This window comes from Myxocyprinus asiaticus, chromosome 6, assembly GCF_019703515.2.
Source record: "Myxocyprinus asiaticus isolate MX2 ecotype Aquarium Trade chromosome 6, UBuf_Myxa_2, whole genome shotgun sequence".
NCBI lineage: Eukaryota > Metazoa > Chordata > Actinopteri > Cypriniformes > Catostomidae > Myxocyprinus > Myxocyprinus asiaticus.
Window position 1 is genome coordinate 7,039,995 of NC_059349.1, and position 22,415 is coordinate 7,062,409.

Below are 22,415 nucleotides of genomic sequence, written 5' to 3' on the forward strand. Positions count from 1 at the left end.
CATGAATACAGGTGTACCTAATAAAGTGATCAGTGAGTGTATATTTCTCATTTTAGATCAGGCTATGCAAAATACTTAGCTAGCAATCAGTTAGTGCTTTGTTACATCCTTTATTAACCATTAATACTATAATAGTAAGTCTTCCTAAAACAGTAATTAACACATGAATTAAGCACAAATGTATATTCAGTTCAATACATATAAAATAATGCCTTTTTAATGTTCTTATAAACACTTCTGTACCACTGGTTTGCATCAACTGAAATACATTAGTTCGGTATGGATAAGCGCTTTACTAAAAATGAAAAAACATTATCAAAATGAATATATATGAACTTATTAAACAATAAATCTTTTGCTGCAGTGAATATAAACAAATAACATACTATTTCTATATGGCCTGTTTATGTATTACCAGTATTGGAACAAGCATTTGTAATTGATCAATTAACTATAAACTAATGCTATAGAAATACTTTATACTGTGAAGTTATAATAAAGTGTTACCTTTTTTTATGCAAAAACACAGACAGAAAATTCCATCTATTCAATACTAAGGCAGTTAATGGCAGCTCCATGGACTATTTTCGGCATGGTCTACTTTTATATGTTTGGATGCTTTTTTTTTTAAGCTTTGAATTGAGTCACTATCAACTGCCATTGTATTGTATAGATAGACTGGGATACTTATTAAGATTTTCCTTTTGTATTCCACAGAAGAAAGTCATGCAGGTTTGGAACAACATGTTGGTAAGTACATAACGGCAATTTTTGTTTTTGGGTGAACTGTCAATTTAAATCTACTTAGCTTGCATGAAACTAAAATAGTGTCCATAAATACTTCAAACCTCAGAGCTCAAAGATTAAGCAGCAGATCTGATATAATAGTTTCATTTCATGCAAGTTAACGATCAAGCTATTAACTACTATATAACCGAAGGTAAAAAGTGTACATTTGCAATTCATGAGAGGACAAATTTCATAACTAAACATTAAAAGCTTTCACATTTCAAGAGGCTAAAGATTACTCTTTAGCTTCTATCCATTATATGTTTATTCACAGCAGTGCCATGGCCAAATGCAGATACACGTTTTGGCAAGAATTAATGAACATTTACAATACAATAAAACAATGATAGTTTACAATTAACGCATATTCAATTCAATTACAATTAAAATCAATCAAACCCAAAACAACACAGTTCATTAAATAATAAGCTAGATAAAAAAATAAATGCAATTAATAACCTTGTGTCTGAATGTAGTTATATGTTTGTTCCAAACATGAACAGGCTTCAATGACAATTCCAAGTCAGTTAGATTGGAATAATTTAAATTTACATCACATGCATTTATGAGCGTTTCATTCAGCTGCCATGTACTACTGGCCTGGTCATATAATGTAACTATATGAAGTAATTGCCACATTTGAAGCTTAAGCCCCTAAAATTGAGCCAAGTGCATATAAATTAAAATAATGTAATTGAATATTTGTCTTGTTCCATTTAAACTGTGATACAGAAAGTGACATCAACTTGCTCACTGTGTAGTGAGTTCAGATTTGTAAACTGTTGAGAAAAAAACAGCACAGCAAATGAGTTTGTGAATGAATAGCAAAACTTATTTCTTATAATTTATCCTAAGAACTTCCGGTTTTTTTTCTTCCACTTTTTTGTGTGAATCCAGCCTCTGGACAGTTCATTCGCTAACATCTGCAAATGGGCGAGGAATGTTTGAAAACCTCTGCTCAAAATGTTAACAATGTGAAGTTACTATAGACTGACAACTGCACTGTGGCAATACCTTGAAAACCAAGTGAGATTACCCAAAATTAGCTTTATAGCAGGGCTGCATGATTATGACAAATCATAATTGTCAATTATTTCCCTTCATATTGCCATTGAGATTAAATGTACATTAAAATACATATTTAGTGTGGAGCATGTAATATGTAGGCTACACATCCAAAACAAGCAGAAGGAACGGTGTTCCTGAGTGACTTTACTGTTTCAGTATATATGCTTTATAAATACCAGTAAATCACATTGGCCCTCTTATTATCATGAAAAACAGTTTGAGTAAATTAAACACAGAAAAAGAGCAATGTGCACGTCTGTGATTGGTTGCAATGCTCAACCCCTGCAAAAAATATACTGATGTAAAGGGAGTAGACCAAAATGAAATGCTTGGTAATTGACCAAGCAGTAAACGTCATCTCAATTATTTATTTGATTAATTGTGCAGCCCTACTATATAGCCACTGGGGGAGTTTGAGACTTTGTTGAAAGCCAACTACCATAGAAGCAAAGGACTACAATGTCGAACTTCAGGATGAAGGATGAGAACTGGAGTTTTGTTGTACCTCCACAGATGTCACGGGTTTTTAGAATGTGCATGAATGTGAGATTAGAGTTTTTGTCTAAATACTTGTGTATTTACAACCCAGTTTCACTGATCGGATCTTCTTACTTTTTCCTGAAAGAGAGAAAAATATTAGATCACAATCAGTTCCCTACATCTATGAATGGGTGTTTTTGTGAGGTGAAGTCAGTCACCTGTTGAACGCTACTGTGATTGGGAAGATTGGGTCGATCTGTGCTGCAGATTTCACAGCCTGGTCTTGTGGACTTATTTATGAATGTACAGGAAGGACAAGACCATCCTGACTAAAGAGAGGCAGAGAGAGAGATGCAAAGAAAAATGTTAAATTCGACTATTAGCAACGAATTTCAACTATTTGTGTATCAGCGCTCAATGTAATCCAAAGAACTAATTAATAAATACACCGATCAGCCACAACATTAAAACCACCTGCCTAATATTGTGTAGGTCCCCTTCGTGCCTCCTAAACAGTGCCAACCCGCATCTATCCCGCAAACATCCATTGAGCGACAGTTTTGTGGACGGAAATGCCTTGTTGATGAGAGATGTCAACAGAGAATGGCCAGACTGGTTCAAACTGACAAAGTCTACAGTAACTCAGACAACCGCTTTGTACAATTGTGGTGAGAAGAATATCATCTCAGAATGCTATTCTGAGATGCAAGTTGGCGCTGTTTTAGTGGCATGAGGTGGACCTACACAATATCAGGCAAGTGGTTTTAATGTTGTGGCTGATCGGTTTAAATAAATATACACATTCAATCTTAAAGGGGTAGTTCACCCAAAAATTTAAATTCTCTCATTTACTCACCCAAACGAAGATTTTTAGAGGAATATTTCAGCTCTGTGGGTGGCCAGAAATTTGAAGCTTAAAAAAGCAAATAAAGGCAGCATAAAAGTTATCCATACGACTCCAGTGGTTAAATCCATATCTACAGAAGCTATACGATAGGTGTGGGTGAGAAACAGATAAATATTAAAGTCCTTTTTTACCATAAATTCTCCCTGCCCAGTAGGTGGTGATATGCACGAAGAAAATGAATTGCCAAAAAAAACCCCAAAAAGAATGTAAAAGTAAAAGTGGAGATTTATAGTAAAGAAGGCCTTAAATATTGATCTGTTTCTCACTCACACCTATCATATCACTTCTGAAGGTATGGATTTAACCACAGGAGTCGGATGGATAACTTTTATGCTGCCTTTATATGCTTTTTGGACCTTCAAAGTTTTGGTCACCATTCACTTGCATTATATAGTCCTGCAGAGCTGAAATATTCTTCTAAAAATCTTTGTTTGTGTTATGCTGAACAAAGTCATACACATCAGGGATGGCATGAGTGTGAGTAAATGATAAGATATTTTTTTTATTTTTGAGTGAACTATCCCTTTAAAAGACATAAAATTATTTTTCTGACTGATATTTTAATTAGCATTTTCAAACAATAACAACTTATAATAACAACATGCCACAATGGTCAAAAACTTTTTTCATCTCTTGCTTGTTGAAAAACTAATACAAGATGTGACATCTTTGTGATGTGTCATTACACACAGCAAGAACATAATAAATACATCCATAATAATACTTAATAATCTATAAAAATACTTGGTAATCTTATTTTTTATGCACATTAAATACAAATACAATAAATAATCATTCAACTGTAATTTAACATTCTTATATTTAGCAGGCTAGACCAAGACCTCTGCTCCACCTTGGAGAATGCACTCAGCGGAAGGGTGGAAGCCAAGCTTAATATGTTTAGTGACATTGTTTATGAAGAATGTGTACGTAGATTTGGGGAAGCGTCAGTGAAGGGGCGTGGTCCCAGGGTGTTTGGTAGTGGAGAAAAGGAAATACTTCAGCTGGTGAAAGAGCGGAGGCAGCTTCACAAGGCATGGAGAAGAGCAGATGAGCATGAGAAGGGCTTGAAGGTATTGTGGGATGGCATATGGGCTATGATGTTGGTTTTGAAAAGGGCAGAGAGAATTTGAGGAGAAGGGAGCATGAGAGGAATGAAATTCGACAAGAATCCTTTTAAATTTGCCAGAAATCTTCTCGAAGAGAAGAGGAGTGGAAAGCTGGTGATGGCAAAGCAAGATCTAGAAGATCACATGAAAGAACAACTAGGGGATCCCTATAAAGACAGCCCGCTAGGCTCACCAGCATATGTCCCTCAGCCAGCGGAGCCAGTAGTGGAATTTGAGTAGCTCCACCCAAGTTGAGTGAGATAAGACAAGTGGTAGAAAAAGCCAGGGCAACTTCAGCCCCGGGCCCGAACGGGATACCTTATGGGTTGTATAAGCGGTGCCCAACAGTTCTTAAACAGTTATGGAGACTACTGAGAGTTGCCTGTAAGAAGCAGTGCATACCCCTAGAATGGTGAAGGGCAGTGGCCATCTTTATACCCAAAGAACAGGAATTCACCAACATAAGTCAGTTTAGGAGTATTGCTCTACTGAATGTGGAGGGAAAAATTTTCTTTGCGGTGGTAGCAAGCAGAATGTCTCATTACCTCCTGAAGAATGGATACATAGACACAAGCTGCTAGAAGGCATGCGTACCAGGTTTTCCTGGATGTGTGGGGCATGCGTCAGTAATATGGGAGCAGTTCCAATCCAATAGAGATAAGAAAGACCTCCACGTAGTCTGGCTTGTCCTGACAAATGCCTATTGATTGATTCCAAACCAGCTCGTCAGCTATGCACTGGAGTTTTTCCATGTACCAGAGTGTATAAAGAGCTTGGTAGATAGTTACTATGGGGACCTGAAAATATGTCATGTAACACAGGAGAACATAACTGGATGGCAGCAACTGGAAAAAGGGATTGCGATGGGATGTTCAATCTCTCCCATCATGTTCAAAGCTACATTCGAGATCATCCTAATTGGTGCCAGACAGATGGCCTGAGGAATCTGTGCACAATCTGGGGAGAGATTGCCAGCACTGTGCAGCTATATTGATGATGTCACAAGTAACCTCCAGATTTCTGCATGTACAAACAGACTCTTAAAAAGACTGGAAGAGCTTTTGGCATGGGCCCAGGTCCGAACAGTTCGTGCCTGGAAGGCAGAGAAGGTTGTAAACAGGGTGGTTTCAAGACTGAAGCAGCATGAGATTGTTGGAAGAACCCAATCAGGAACAGCAGGCCTTGAATGGGGGATGGCTCTCAAACTGTGGTCAGCAGCCTCTAAAAAAATAACAGAAGAAAGTGATGGTAGAAGTAACTAAGATGGAAGTGTAAGGGTATATGATTCGAGCAGTCAGCCAGCAGCAGCAAGGGTGCTGGACAGTATGGGAAGGTGCATTTAATAGAGTTTTAGGATGGGCTGACCTGTGGAAGATACGCCAGGCTGTTTTCTAATAAGATCCATCTATGAAACTCTTCCAAGCCCTGGAAATTTGTCTCTGTGGTATGGTAAAGAAGAGAGTTGTCCTCTCTGTGAGGCCCCAAGAGCAAGTCCGCAGCATGTGTTGGCTGGGTGCAAGACTGCCTTGGCACAAGGACAGTACAGGCGGTGGCATGATCAGGTTCTGTGAAAGCAGACAGGGATCCTTGAGGTGTGTAGAACAAAGGCCAACAAAGTCCATCATGCTCCTCAGAGGAAGTACATTGAGTTTGTTAGAAAGGGAGGTGCTGCACAAGGCATGGCATTTAGGGATGAAAGGTCAATCCTGGCACATGGAAGTGATTGGTCAATGGTGGTCGACCTTGGTCAGCAGCTAAAATTTCCTCCTGAGATTGCCATTACCTCCTTGAGGCCAGACATAGTGTTATGGTCAGCATCAGCTAGGAAAGTCATAATGATTGAACTTACTGTCCCATGGGAAGAGGGACTGGAGGCAGCCTATGAGAGGAAGAAGCTAAAATATGCTTATCTGGCCACCGAGTGCAGGGAAAATGGATGGAGGGCTGCCACTTACCCTGTGGAGGTCGGGTGTCGAGGGTTTATTGGAACATCAATGCAGCACCTGTTGAAGAACACTGGTATCTTTGGATCTGCGTTGAAGAAGTCTCTCAAAGAAATGGCAGAGGAAGCAGAAAAAGGGAGCTTTTGGCTATGGTTAAGAAGGAAGGATGAAAAGTGGGGTGTGCAGAAGTGAGAAAGTAAGAATAGGGAACAACTGTGATATGTGGTGAGGTAGCATGTAGAAGAGGAAAGGGGTGGGGAGGAATTATTTCTGCTGACCCACTCGCTCCTTATCGGGGGTTTCTGGAAGGGGATTGAGTGGGGGGTAGCGAAACCAGGCCAAGCTAGGCATTGGAGGGGCGGCTGACGCAGTCTCGCGACTCGCCTCTCAAGTCGCTCTCCTACTCAATCTGTTGGAGGACTGGTTTAAGGATAGGCACTGGACAAGTGGTAGGTAGAGATTGATAGCTTGTGTTTTTCTAACAGAGAAGAGATCTTGGATGTAGCTAGGTCTGCTCATGGGGGGTGGGGGGGGGTGGTATTGATGTATTGATCGATTGAAAGGAGGAAGGTTTGGTGGGAAAGCAACAACGAGAGACAACCCGAAAGGATCTGGTGTCCAGCTGCGGGAGGTGGCAGGGAGACGTCCCTGACCATTGCCCCACCACAAGGAGATGTTCCAGGATTTATGGGGCAAAACATCCTTGATAGGTGGCTCCCGGCTGATGACCCTGTAGCTGGTCAACTGAAGGCACCGGTGGAGGTGCGGAAGGCTGTAATGCCTAACATGTTAAACATTTACCTGTGCATCTGATTAAATATCCAAGGTTCCCAACCTTTTTGACCAATGAATTTCCATTACATTTCCATGACCCTTCCAGTCATGTCTGACTTCTGAATCATTTTCCCAATTGACCAACTGGCTAATTAATCATCCAGGCCGATTTGTGAACCATTTCAACTAATTAAAGGGATAATTCACCCAAAAATGAATATTCAGTCATTGTTTACTCACCTCTGTGTTGTTATAAATGTCTTTCTTTTTCTTAACACAAAGGTAGAAATTGTGAGACAAGTGTATGGTGACCACCTCTTCAAGATTCAAAAGGACACAAAAGTATAATTCACAAGTCTAATTAATTATTCCATGAGACTCATGATTGTTATGAAAGCATACAACAAGGTTTGGTGAGAAACAAACCAAAATCGAATGTATTATTTAGTGAAAATGTTCACTGACCGTTGATCTCCTGTGCACGCTCATGATAGGGCATGAGAGCAACAGTTCACTCAGCCCCCTCACGATATTTGAGTGTTCGAGCGAGTGTTCAAAAACTTGTTTATCAAAATACAGATCCACCACAGCGATAGCGACAACAGAACACAACACAGCTGCACACAAACCAGAGAACAGAACTTACTAAACATGTCTGAAAAATTGATGCATTTCTATATACAGCCTTATTTTTTTTTAAACTGTTTGGACTGGTGCCAGTTCATAGCGGCAAAGTTACATGCACGATGCTGAAAATAGAAAACAAGTGATCGATAGAGTGTACCCTCGCTCATCACTGCTGGTTAGGACAAAAACTCTGATTAACATCAAAAATATACATTTTATCATGTGTCGTTTTCCATCAGGTTAGGACATAGTGTGTCTGTGGCTGCCTGTAACCTCCTCTATATTTCGGTTTGATTTCAGAGTACTCCGTTCAAAAAATAATGCATCCATTCTTCGACTACAAGCTCTTCAGACCTGTTTAGTAAGTTCTGTTCTCTGGTTTTTGTGCAGCTGTGTTGTGTTCTTTTGTCACTATCGCTGTGGAGGACCTGTTTTTATATACACAAATCGAGTTTTCGCTTGAACGTCCTTCGCCGCGAGGGGGCTGCGTGAACTGCTTCTCTCGTCCACAGTTTCACTAAATAATACATCAGATTTTGGTAGTTTCTCACCAAACCTTATCATTTGCTTTCATAACAATCATGAGTCTCTTTTTTAGACTCATTATACTTTTGCATTATTTTGAAGCTTGAAAAGGTAGTCACCACAAACTGCCATTGCATGACATCACTGAGCACAACATATTTTCACAATTTCTCCCTTTGTGTTAAGAAAAAGAAAACAGGGGTGAGTAAACAATGACTGAATATTCATTTTTGGGTGAACTAATCATTTACTTAAAAAGAACCAACTCAAAAGAACGATTCGCTCACAAATCGAACACCACTAGTTTTACTCTACACAAAAGCAATATCTAGGTGATTAAATATTTTTTAGAGCGGAGCAAAACTATTATTACTAATTATTCACAATAGATATTTCAATGACTTTTAGGATTTGATTAATTTCCAGGACTTTTCCAGGACTGAAAAACACAATTTTAAAATATATTTCCAGGTTTTCCATGACCGTTGGCTCTAACAATTTGCTTTCAATTATTAGTCACGTAGATAAGACACACATAAGACTTGGTAGCCAAGGTGCACATCAAATTATGGGAATACAGTTTTGTAGGAATATGTGTTGTTACACTACGTTGGAATCGTTCCAGTTTCTAGAAGCATTTTATTTGTTTCATAATATGCAGGAACATTGACATGAAACTATGATTTTCTATGCTACACTGACACACTTCACTTTGATACACTGTGAGTGTACATTTCTAAAAAAATTCTTAAATCAGTACTGTAAATAAGTGACCTGCTTTCATGAGAAATCAGAAACCATGTGCTGGTTTCAAGAAACTGTAAATGTGCATATATCTCAAGTGAAATATGTCACCATTACCTGCATGTTACTTGTTTTCAGTTTGGACCCTCCAAGTTGCAACCTCTCAAGGTTAATTATGTCACTAGTTTTCTCTGTGCCACACCCACTACCACCTGTTTAACCAATCGGAAACAAAAAATTAGTTAGGTAATAGGTACCAAAAGACACAGCATGGCATACTAAACTTAACTGCTTACAAACTTAAATCAGTACTAGTTTTGATTACTCATCTATTGAACACAACACACCATAACCTAGAGCAGTACAAAAGAAAACAAAGGACAACAAAAAAACTGATTATGTAAGAAATGACTGTTAAAAAGTATATGATCTGACTTGATGTAAGCAGCATCCAAAATTAACTCTAGCTAAGTGGTAAATGTGAGCAAAAATAATTGGGAACTGCAATGCTGGGTTCCAGCCCAACTTTCAGTCTAGGTAAAAAGCTTTTTTGTTGGTGTAGAAGAATTACACAAATTAACTGGCAAATTTTTGTCAGGCTGAGAGACCCAAGCTCACCTGTGCTACTGTGGCTAAATCGGGGAGGTAGCGTGCTGTAGCCTCTCCAGTCGTGGCCAACGGGGACGCTGCTGGTTGGTGTGGGGGCCGTTATGAGGGCTGGTGGTGGTGCAGGCATCAGGAAGGCTTTCTTCTGGTCCTGCTGACACAGCTGGTGACTGAGGCAGGCGTGACGGGCAGACAGGAGGTAGAGAAACACTGTGTCACCGTCCCTGCATACTCCGTACGACGCTAAAGAACGGCCATCAGTGCACAGACACTGACTGATCACCCAGCGCTGTACCCTAGGGTGAAAACCATACTCAAGAAACATCTGCAAGAGACACGGAGAGAGAAAAAGATTAGAAATAAACATTAGAGTTGTGGCTTTAAGTCTATTAGCTTTAAGGTCTTCATATGCTTGTACATTATAATTAATTTCATGGGATTTTCAATTCAAAATTCAACAAATCAGAAAGACAGCAACCCAGCAGATATTTTTACTTCATTTTGTCAAGATGTTATATCTTTCATACCTGCTGCTTAAGAGAAGCAATAGTCATATGAGGGAGGATTTTAACTGTGACGCAACAGGAAGATGACGAGTCCTCTACTACCACTGTTAAGCTGAAAATACAAACAAGAGGAAGTAAATAAGCATAGAGGGTCTTGACCCATGACATGCTGTGAACTTTTTTTTTTCAATGTTAAGACTTAGGTTAAAATTTAACTATACAGCAAAAAGTTTTAAATACTTGACTAGGCATGTTCCGGTAAGATATTTGTTTTTGATAATTGCTTAAAACTTTTATTGTGGTACATGGTATTATTGCAGTGTTGTATTACATAACAAAACAGGCTAAAATATAAACAAACTTTATTATTGTATAATTATTTTAGCTTGACAAAGCCAACATACTGTTATTCTACAGACATGGTTTAGGGTTTTTCCCAACTCCCTAAACCAAGACCAAAACTCCTACTACAGCTTTAAAGCTACAGTTGAAGTCAGAAGTTTACATACATTTAGGTTGAAGTCATTAAAACTCATTTTTTAACCACTCCACATATTTAATATTAGCAAACTATAGTTTTGACAAGTCATTTAGGACATCTACTTTATGCATGACCCAAGTAATTTTTCCAACAATTGTATACAGACAGATTGCTTCACTTTTAATCGACTATATCACAATTCCAGTGGGTCAGAAGTTTACATGCACTAAGTTAACTGTGCCTTTAAGCAGCTTGGAAAATTCCAGAAAATGATGTCATGCCTTTAGGCAATTAGCTTCTGATAGGCTAATAGGAGTCAATTGGAGGTGTAACTGTGGATGAATTTTAAGGCCTACCTTCAAACTCAGTGCCTTTTTGCTTAAGATCATGGGAAAATCAAAAGAAATAAGAAGTCCAAAATTTTTTTTAAGTCTGGTTCATGCTTGGGAGCAATTCCCAAATGCGTAAGGTACCACATTCATCTGTAAAAACAACAGTACGTAAGTATAAACACCATGGGACCACGCAGCCATCATACTGCTCCTAGAGATGAACGTAGTTTATGTACACCTTTTGACTTCAACTGTCTTGAGATGTTGCTTCAATATATCAACATAATTTTCCTTCCTCATGATGCCATCTATTTTGTGAAGTGCACCAGTCCCTCCAGCAGCAAAGCATTCCTACAACATGATGCTGCCACCCCCATGCTTCACGGTTGGGATGGTGTTCTTCAGCTTGCAAGCCTCACCTTTTTCCTCCAAACATAACGATGGTTATTATGGCCAAAGTGTTCAATTTTTGTTTCATCAGACCAGAGGAAATTTCTTAAGTAATATCTTTGTTCCCATGTGCACTTGCAAACTGCAGTCTGGCTTTTTTTTTGGTGGTTTTGGAGCATTGGCTTCTTCCTTGCTGAGCAGCCCTTCAAGTTATGTCGATATAGGACTTGTTTTACTGTGGATATAGATACTTGTCTACCTGTTTCCTCCAGCATCTTCACAAGGTCCTTTGTTGTCGTTCTGGGACCAAACTACGTTCATCTCTAGGAGACAGAATGCATCTCCTTCCTGAGCGTACCTTCAGGTGTTTGGAAATTGCTCCCAAGGATGAGCATAGTCAATTAAAAGTGAAACAATCTGTCTGTAAACAATTGTTGGAAAAATTACTTGTCGCGCACAAAGTAGATGTCCTAAAAGACTTGCCTAAACTTTAGTTTGCTAATGAGTGGTTAAATTTGTTTTAATGACTTCAACCTAAGTGTATGTAAACTTCTGACTTCAACTGTATATCTATCCTAAAATATAAAGTTTTATTTGTTTCACATTTATGGTGGTTACATGACAAGTTATGTTATTTAATAGTTTTGACTTTACTATTATTATGAAATGTGGGAATCTGTTACAATAAAGAATGAGTAGGTGTGTTCAAACTTTGACTGATAGTGTTTGTATAAGAGAAAGTTTCTAATTTAGGTGCTGTAATTGGTCGACATTTCTTAAGTTTATAATCACTTTTAATCACCTTTTGCAGTTCACTAAAATAGTCCTGTGGTATGACAAATTCATTTTTAAAAGTAAAAATATTCCATATAGTCTCATGTTTGATATGAGGTCACAAAAATGACATGCAGAATAAGAAAAACAGTTTAAAATAGTTTTAGATGAAGTACAGCATGTCACTGCTTGAAATTACATGAAGAGAGCACACAAACCTTATCTCTCTGTCCTCAGTGTCCTTTAGAGCTGGCTGAATACTCAGTGCTGTCTGCTGCTGAGCCAGATCTGTGGTGTACCGAACCGCTGCATGAGTGTCTCCTGCCTCTATTGCTCGAGAAAGCTCTATACACAACTCCTCTACAGCAGATGCAGGAGAAGCACAATAACACAATGCTTACTAAATGAATTGGGAATAATTGGACTTGTCTTCTGACACAATAGCTGTATTACAGTGGCATTGTTAACCACCACACAAACTATATAAATGTGATCTATTCTTCCTAAATCAGATAATCACATAATCAGATGTCAATAAATAAAATCCTAGTGTGCTTTTAATGGAGGTTGGAACCTCAGCCATTTTCTGCACCCGTTGGGGCTGCGGCCATTTCATTTGTTCCCTTTCGGGCAGCCGTCACAGGTCCCCCTCTCACCCCGGGCCACAGTGTGGCAGCACGTCCTGTAGTTATGCCAATGCATACAGTTTATTCTGTGACTGTAAGATTGTTGCAGCGAAATAAATGATCAAGAAAAACAACACATACCTTTTGTTAAGAGCGACAAGGTAGAGTTTTTCTCTTCACACTTCATATATTGTAGTTCATCATTTGACGTATGTGAAATGTTGGCAACTTTTGAGAAAAAAAAAGTTAATTAAAAGTTGAGTTATACACTGTAGTTTTAAAATGTAGATGGCTAGAACACGCTGAAAGGCCATCTGGGATGTTAGGTTTGTTGTATTTTCTGTAGGTCTGTGGTCTTGGTTCAAAAATAGTTTTCCCTTTCATTTTCTTCATAGAGATTTCAAATAAATAATAAACCTTGAAACAAATCTGCGAATTTTGAGATGAATCACAACATAAAATTGTCATTTTACAATGGGATGAATTACTAATTCCATAAAGCACTGCGAATGATTCAACTGAATCCAAAAGTGACAGTATAAAACAATTGACTGTTATTTTGTAGATTTTAATGTAGCAATGACTTCTGACCTCTGTGTGCCTCTCGGAGCGACGACATCATAACAGTTGCCCACTCCTGGGCCTCCTGCTCGCTGCGGAAGGTAAACGTCAGACAGTCATGAGGCGGCTTGGTGAGATGAAGTTCGTGACTTCGAGCCGATGTGACCTCGTACTTCATTGAGCGCAGATCAAACTCTGCTAGAGACTGAGAGAGAGAGAAAGGCTTATTAGATCTGAATGCTGCAACAGCAACCTTTAATCACCTGAGAGTATTTCGACACTTTTAGATACTTAAGCCACTGTTACAATGCAGGTATAGGGTGGACCAAACTGATATCTATTGCATCAGAGAACAAAATATCAAAACAAGTGGCATCTGCACACACACAAAAAAAAAAAAAAAAAAAAAATCAGAACGAAACTTTTCTGAGCAATATTTGCAATGACTTTTAAACAACTGGTGCAAAGGTGATTTTTAGTGGATGTATGAAGTCTGTTCCCCTCAGATGTAGTTTCAGTATGTAGTTTCAACCGTAAAGGGTCTAAATTAGGTGTGTCAAACTCATTTTGGGTCGCAAGCCTGATTGGACCAAGCAACATTGCTTGGGGGCCGAAGTCTATATTTATAAATTATATACTGTGTGTATATATAAATATACAGTATATATACACACACACACACACACACAGATCAGCCACAACATTAAAACCTTTAATAATAAAGCCTAATAATGTGTAGGTCCCCCTCGTGCCGCCAAAACAGCACCAACCCGCATCTCAGAACAGCATTCTGAGATGATATTCTTCTCACAACAATTGTACAGAGTGGTTATCTGAGTTACTGTAGACTCTGTCAGTTTGAACCAGTCTGGCCATTCTCTGTTGACCTCTCTCATCAACAAGGTATTTCCATCCACAGAACTGCTGCTCACTGTATGTTTTTTGTTTTTGGCACCATTCTGAGTAAATTCTAGAGACTGTTGTGCATGAAAATCTCAGGAGATCAGCAGTTACAGAAATACTCAAACCAGCCCATCTGGCATTCATGTGTGTCATGATGCACAGTGCTCATTATACAGGGTCTCATCACTCCATTCAGATAAGGAAGCACTACTGTTGTTGCGCGCCTCTGACACCTAGCGGTAGGCTCTGCCATTACATCCCTTATTTCATCAGATAATTTCATAACCAGCATAATGCATTTTTCTGCCTTATATGATCAAGTCATACAGGGGCGCGATTCCTATTTCACAGTATATTTACATTTTATTACTCATTCAGGCATCATTATAGTGCAGAAATGTGTATTATCTGTCTATACGTGAATCATTTATTCTTTTATCACTGTTCGGACCATGTTTCAATCAATGAGGACTTTCAAGCATTAGGCTTTATCAATGTTCCAAATTTCAAAGGTCATCACGAGTTTAACAACTATGTTTGGCTAACTACATTACATTTTAAGTTAAGTATCAATGCATTTCAGTTTTTGCTCTGTTCACGTTTAATGCGCTCGTGGTTGGGGCTGTTACATTTAGTATCAGGTAAGTAAGGTTTTGTTTAATCATTGGATAAAACCTGTGCCGGATTAGTTTTCACAGCGTTCGAAATTTCAAAAGCTCTTTATTTTTTCCGGTACTGTTAATTTTCTGTTCCTACTGGTAAGTCATAAGCTCCCTCTTAATGCTTTCCATGTCATTTCTACAACCATGTTTGCCTAAACGCATTTATTGATTTTTAAAGTTAACAATGTTTTTGCTTTTCGCTCCATTCACTGTAAATATATTTGCGGTAAAGGCAGATTACATTTAGCAGCAGATAAGTAAGATTCGTTCACTCTTGGATAAAATCGTGCCGGATTAGCATTATTGCGGAGCAGATACTGAATATTCATTCCACTGAAGCTTTACATGTCATGGACCATGCATCGTGCTGTTGGTTTTACGGGCTTTATTAGGAGCTTAAGCTTCAATCATCACATCTTTCGCATCTACATACTTCAACCCCATTCAAGGCTGGGCACGGCACCCTCCTCTCCAAAGCAAACATCAAGACACTTCCAAAAGTCATACCCATTCACCCCGTTGCTCATTTTAGCATCATGAAGCAAACTGTACTTCACTGTCCGGCTCACAAATGACTGTAGTTGTAGTCTGCACATTTAAATCTACGTCTGATGGCTCATGCCAGATCATTCCAATATTTTAAGCTCCCACCCATATGCACCTGCTCCTATTCTCTGCACCTCTATTCCCATGCCACTCTCAGCTCTGCCTGGACGTTTAAAAAACAAAACAAAAACAATTCTCACAAACTGGGCATACCCTCTCCAGTGGAAAAACCATAGCCCTTCTAACGTTTCTCAGTTTCCGGCATCGTGCTCTATTTCCCCCAGATGCAAGCTTCCCCGCCTCTCTATTAATTAGACAGATCATTAGTTCACATTTCAAATCAAATCAAATCAAATCACTTTATTGTCACACAGCCATATACACAAGTGCAATGGTGTGTGAAATTCTTGGGTGCAGTTCTGATCAACATAGCAGTCGTGACAGTGATGAGACATATACCAATTTACAATAAACATCAGATTCACACAACACAATTTAAACATCTGTTATACACATAATTACACTCAACAATATACAAATAATAACATACACTGTACAGTATACAATACGCTGTTTTTGTTTTTTTTTTTGTTTTTTTTGTTTTTTACTATAAAAATACCCATTATTCAATAAAAATTAAATTAAAATATATATAAAAAATATATGTATATATATATATATATATATATATATATATATAGAATGTACAGTATTGTACTGTATTGACATTCAGGCTGTCGGTTGATAGTCAGTTGTTAAGAGAGACATAATAATAATAATATAATTTATGACAGTCCGGTGTGAGATATAAGAGTAAGAGTTATAAAGTGCAGTGCTGATGTATATTGATCGTGAGAGATCAAGAGTTCAGAAGTCTGATTGCTTGGGGGAAGAAGCTGTCATGAAATCGGCTGGTGCGGGTCCTGATGCTGCGATACCGCCTACCTGATGGTAGCAGTGAGAACAGCCCATGGCTCGGGTGGCTGGAGTCTCTGATGATCCTCCGAGCTTTTTTCACACACCGCCTTGTATATATTTCCTGGAGGGAGGGAAGCTCACCTCCGATGATGTGTTTGGCAGTTCGCACCACCCTTTGCAGTGCTTTGCGGTTGTGGGCGGTGCTATTGCCGTACCAGGCGGAGATACAGCCAGTCAGGTTGCTCTCCACAGTGCAGGTGTAGAACCGTGCGAGGATGTGGCGGTTCATTCCAAACTTCCTCAGCCGTCTCAGGAAGAAGAGGCGCTGATGAGCCTTCTTCACAACGACTTCAGTGTGGATGGACCATGTGAGTTCCTCAGTGATGTGGACACCCAGGAACTTGAAGCTGCTGACTCTCTCCACTGGTGCTCCATTGATGGTGATGGGACTGTGTTCTCTGTCTTTCCTTCTGAAGTCCACCACAAGCTCCTTTGTCTTACTGACGTTGAGGGAGAGGTTGTGCTCCTGACACCAGTGTGTCAGAGTGTGCACCTCCTTTCTGTAGGCTGTTTCATCATTGTCAGTGATCAGACCTACCACCGTCGTGTCATCAGCAAACTTAATGATGGCATTGGAGCTATGTGTTGCCACACAGTCATGTGTGTACAAGGAATACAGTAGTGGGCTGAGAACACAGCCCTGTGGGGCTCCAGTGTTGAGGGTCAGTAATGAGGAGATGTTGCTGCCTATTCTAACCACCTGGCGTCTGCTTGACAGGAAGTCCAGGATCCAGCTGCACAGCGAGCTGTTTAGGCCCAGAGCCCGGAGTTTCTCATCTAGCTTGGAGGGCACTATGGTGTTGAATGCTGAGCTGTAGTCTACAAACAGCATTCTCACATAAGTGTTCTTTTTTTCCAGGTGGGAGAGAGCAGTGTGTATTGTAGATGCAATGGCATCATCAGTGGAGCGGTTGTTGTGGTAAGCAAACTGCAGCGGGTCGAGATTGAGTGGCAATACAGAGCAGATGTAATCTCTGATTAGTCTCTCAAAGCATTTGCTGATGATGGGGGTCAGAGCAACAGGACGCCAGTCATTTAAACAAGTTATTTTTGATTGTTTTGGAACAGGCACAATGGTGGATGTTTTAAAGCATGTGGGGACTACAGACAAAGCGAGGGAATGGTTGAAAATGTCCGTAAAAACACCAGCCAGCTGGTTCACGCACGCTCTGATGACGCGGCCCGGAATGCCGTCTGGGCCCGCGGCTTTGCGGATATTCACCCGTCGGAAGGATCAGGTTACATCCGCTACAGAGACAGAGAGTGAACTAACCTCTGTAGCTTCAGCCGCGCGAGCTCTCTCCGTGAGGGCGGTGTTATTTCCCTCGAAACGAGCATAAAAAGTATTTAGCTCATCCGGTAGAGAGGCAGCGGTGTTCATGGCGGAGTTTTTATTCCCTTTAAAGTCCGTGATGATGTTAATTCCCTGCCACATGCTTCTAGAGTTGGTGGTGTTAAACTATCCTTCAATCTTGCTCCTGTACTGGCGTTTTGCTGTTTTGATAGTTTTTCGGAGGGCATAACTGGCTTGTTTATGCTCCTCCGCGTTCCCGGAATTAAAAGCGGAGGTCCGCACATTAAGTGCCGCGCGAACATCGCTATTGATCCACGGCTTCTGATTCGGATAGATTCGTACAGTTCTGGTCGGAATCACTTCCTCTACGCACGTTCTGATGAAACACATTACGCTATCAGCGTAAAGCTCGATGTCGTCATCAGAGGCGGACCGGAACATCTCCCAGTCCGTGTGATCAAAACAGTCTTGTAGCATAGAATCTGATTGGTCCGACCAGCACTGGATCGTTCTGAGGGTGGGTGCTTCCTGTTTCAATTTCTGCCTGTAAGCGGGCAGAAGCAGAATTGAAGAGTGGTCCGATTTGCCAAATGATGGGCGGGGGAGGGATTTGTAGCCATCCCGGAACGGAGAGTAGCAATGATCCAAAACCCGGTCCCCTCGTGTGTTGAAACTAATGTGTTGGTGATATTTTGGTGCGACTGATTTTAAACTGGCTTTATTAAAGTCCCTGGTCACAATGAACGCGGCCATTTCCTGCCAATTGGACCTCAAATTTGTTCCCCGTTGCTAATCACCGGAACTGATTTTCCCTTTCCATAACAAAACCCTGAAACCTCAGACGGCATGTCCTTTTGCACGGACGCGCTCCCTCTTAAGGTCTTGAGGCTACTGTATAGGAACATGATTCGCAGGGAAATGGCCAGACCGATTTTTCACTCCCCTTCATCTACATCTTCAAAATTCACCCCATCGTCATCGGCAACATATTATGGGGTCCCCCCTGGGCACGCGTGCGTATCGTCGTTTTTTGCAACACCACCACTGCCGCCGTGATCATCAAAGGCAGGTCCTCCTTCAGGCTCCTTATCCCCTACAGAGACATTTGACATGGCAGAGCACCAACTGAACCCCATTCCCTCAGCCGAGCACATTCCCAGGTTTTTTTCAATTCAATTGCTACTCTCCATCTCGTTTCAGGTGTTCCATTGACTATGTCCCTCCACCAGCATACTTCTCACACCTTTCGAACCTCTATCGGACTATGCCCCTCACTCCTCCCCTTTAGATTCTGCTAAAACTCGCCCATACATTTCACCCTTTTTCTCAGACACTCCAAAACAGACCATGCGGGGTGCAGTTGCAGCATAACGATATCTATAATCCCCAGCTCCTCCTGCCTCGACACCTCAACTGCATATATCTGTAAACTAGTTCATAATCCGCATCTGACCCCTCAAATATTGTGATCCCCTCCCCTAGTCTCGGGCACTCATTCAGAATTGGTGCGGCCACAACAGCTGCTCATCAAGGACTATCAGAACCCACAATCAGATGCTCAGCCTCTGGTCTTCTTCATCCAGAAATCTATTCGACCCAACCCTCATATCATCACACATGCTCAACTCTCCATCAGCCATAAGTTTTCATACCTATCTGGTGGTGGTCGGGGGCTCTCACTGCTCATCCACATCTTTTCCCACACTATTATCAAATTCAAGCACATCTATTGTGCTGCAAGGCCATTGCATAACCATATCCACCCTCCTCACCAGGGCTTCCACAATTCCAAGCATGGTTTTCCTTTGCATAGGTACTGCACAAGCCTAACTCACCTTGTCAGAGGGCTCATAATCAACATGGGATATCTTTCAACAAAGGGCATTACACAACAACATTGCCATTATCGTATGGCTTTATGCATGTTGTTCACATTTTGGCAAAGATGACCATCAAACAACGGCCGCCCTTGTTTGAGGGCTCAAGCCTCATAGGATATCTTTCAATAAAGGGTATTGCGCACAATGTCCCATTATCATATGGCTTTACGCTACGTTGTTCATCTTTTGACAAAGATAACCATCAAACAATGTCAGCCCTCTTCGGAGAGTTCATAATCAAATGTCGTTTTCTTTCAATGAAGGGTATTGCACGCAACGTCGCCATTATCGTATGTCTCTACGCTACATTGTTCATATTTCGGCAAAGAAATTCCAAACAACGCTGCCCTGGTCAGAGGGTTCATAATCAAATGTTGTTTATCTTTCAACAAAGATACTGCATAACAACGCTGGCCTAGTGTAGGGCCTCATATCACGTTGTTCATCTATGGCAAAGATTATGCACAACCATGGGCTCCTCGACAGAGGGCCCAAAATCTAACTCAGGGACAAGAAAATAATCAAACTCAACAAGGAAAAAACTAAAATCAAACTCAGAAAAACAAAATGCTCCCTCTATCATAAAAGCCACAATCCAATGCAAGCACAGCTTAACCTATTGCAAAGGTATTGCACAACCATGCCAGGGATATTGTGTATTTCATACAAGTGTCAATTCTAGGTGTTCACATGTCCTTTTTTCACTTCTCCAGAATGAACACCACACATGAGACCTGGTCTGGATCTTCTCTTATGGGGGTAGTATTTTTTTCCTCTCTTTTGGGGTAGGCTCCTCACCCCCTGCCTCCTATCTCCGGCAGGATATGACAGTTCCGAGTACAACTTCTTCGGTACACCAGACGGGGCTTACGCCAAAGAGAGACATTTCGTTTTTTTTATATTCATCAAATAAATGTCATCTTAAATTTTACTTAAGTCTGCGTGTCATCCTGATAGAAATGTAAGCGCGGCGTAGTTCTAGCAGGAAGACTCACAGCTGTACATCATTGCACCATTAGCTAGGTTACTCCTAGCCAATCATGTGTCAGTCATCACTTTATAAGCCTGCTTACAATCACATTGCTGTTTCAGTGTGCCAACACGGCAAGACGTTACAGATGTAATGACTGATGCATGTCCTCATGAAATAAGAGACTCTCTCCTTGAAATCCAAACTCAAGAGAGACACCCAGGTGTTACGGTGATGTCTCGCTTGTACATTTGTGATTGGATCACCCAAATTGTATCATAATACCAGTGTACACATGGTCTCAGCGGGGGACGATTGTTTGTGTAGTTGATACACTACAGTCCTGAAGTTTTTGCACCAGCATGACGAAAAACACCAGGGCATTTTATTTTCTTTATGGTGAGCAACTGTTTATCTCTTTGTCGTGTTTCGCTGTTGGTCCGGGGGATGTCAGAAGTTTCGTTGGGGAGCACAAGGAAAATCTTTGGGGGCAATGCCTGTAAAAAAAGTTTCAAATTTACAATATTCCAGGTAAGATTTTGTCCTGTAATATTTGTCTTAGTTCCCAACATGTTAAGTTTTTAATGTCAAAAAGACATTATGAAATGCAACAAACAACTTTAAAGTGGTCTTTTCTCAGTAATGGAATATCAGTAATATTCCTAACATAACCTAATGAAACCCTAGAGAATGTAAGAAGACTATTATCCAAATATCCGCCTCCTTTAGCTTGCTAAAGAGACTTCTTGAAAAAGGAAATACATCAATGCATAAGGGTCTCTGATGGTTAAACAATGTTTTTTTAAATGATACAGACAGATCTAGTTAAAGACAGTTTGAATGACACTGGCAAACTGACTAGCAGATCACAGACAGATATTGCTGATGAGTGCAGAGAGAGAGAGAGAGAGAGAGAGAGAGAGAGAGAGAGAGAGAGAGAGAGAGAGAGAGAGATGTGTGTGTGTGTGTGTGTGTGTGTGTGTGTGTGTGTGTGTGTGTGTGTGTGTGTGTTTGTTTGTTTACCACGCTGCGTCCTCCGCGGTCGGTGTGTCTGAGCGTGAGTGTGAAGAGTCCCGCTCGGTTCGGATTCATACTGAGCTGCAGCCGCAGAGAGTCTGAGCCCACTGAGAGCGGTCGAACCGACACCCGCACCGACATCAGCACAGTACTGCAGCCCGAGCTCACAGCCATGCCTTCAACAGAACGACCTGTACAGATCAATGAACGTTCACAACATCCTCACCACCACCATCATCATCATCATCAACATCACGATGGGTAACAAGCTGCCCATTTCAAAACAGGAAGAAGGTCCTTCTGATATTTACTTCTTTGTCTTTTTTTTTTTTTTTTTGTCGGTTGGCAAACCTGCTAATGGTGCATTACCGCCACCAACTGTACTGGAGTGTGGAACATCGTGAATAGGAGAAAAAAAGACTACAGGTGCATCTCAATAAATTAGAATGTCGTGGAAAAAGTCATTTATTTCAGTAATTCAACTCAAATTGTGAAACTCGTGTATTAAATAAATTCAATGCATACAGACTGAAGTAGTTTAAGTCTTTGGTTCTTTTAATTGTGATGATTTTGGCTCACATTTAACAAAAACCCACCAATTCACTATCTCAAAAAATTAGAATACATCATAAGACCAATAAAAAAAAAACATTTTTAGTGAATTGTTGGCCTTCTGGAAAGTTACTGTATATGTACTCAATACTTGGTAGGGGCTCCTTTTGCTTTAATTACTGCCTCAATTCGGCGTGGCATGGAGGTGATCAGTTTGTGGCACTGCTGAGGTGGTATGGAAGCCCAGGTTTCTTTGACAGTGGCCTTCAGCTCATCTGCATTTTTTGGTCTCTTGTTTCTCATTTTCCTCTTGACAATACCCCATAGATTCTCTATGGGGTTCAGGTCTGGTGAGTTTGCTGGCCAGTCAA

General features: G+C 40.5%; 1 protein-coding gene across 1 annotated transcript; it reads right to left on the bottom strand.

The window, feature by feature from the left end:
• Positions 1-992: 992 nt before the first annotated feature.
• Positions 993-21,823, bottom strand: sharpin (SHANK-associated RH domain interacting protein). The gene is made up of 9 exons (XM_051701293.1): positions 21,499-21,823; positions 13,273-13,447; positions 12,823-12,909; positions 12,274-12,415; positions 10,100-10,190; positions 9,585-9,897; positions 9,084-9,178; positions 2,556-2,666; positions 993-2,475 (listed from the first exon to the last, which is right to left on the bottom strand). Exons 1-9 carry the CDS (start codon positions 21,664-21,666, stop codon positions 2,449-2,451), a joined length of 1,209 nt encoding a protein of 402 aa, XP_051557253.1. The 5' UTR covers positions 21,667-21,823; the 3' UTR covers positions 993-2,448.
• Positions 21,824-22,415: the final 592 nt, after the last annotated feature.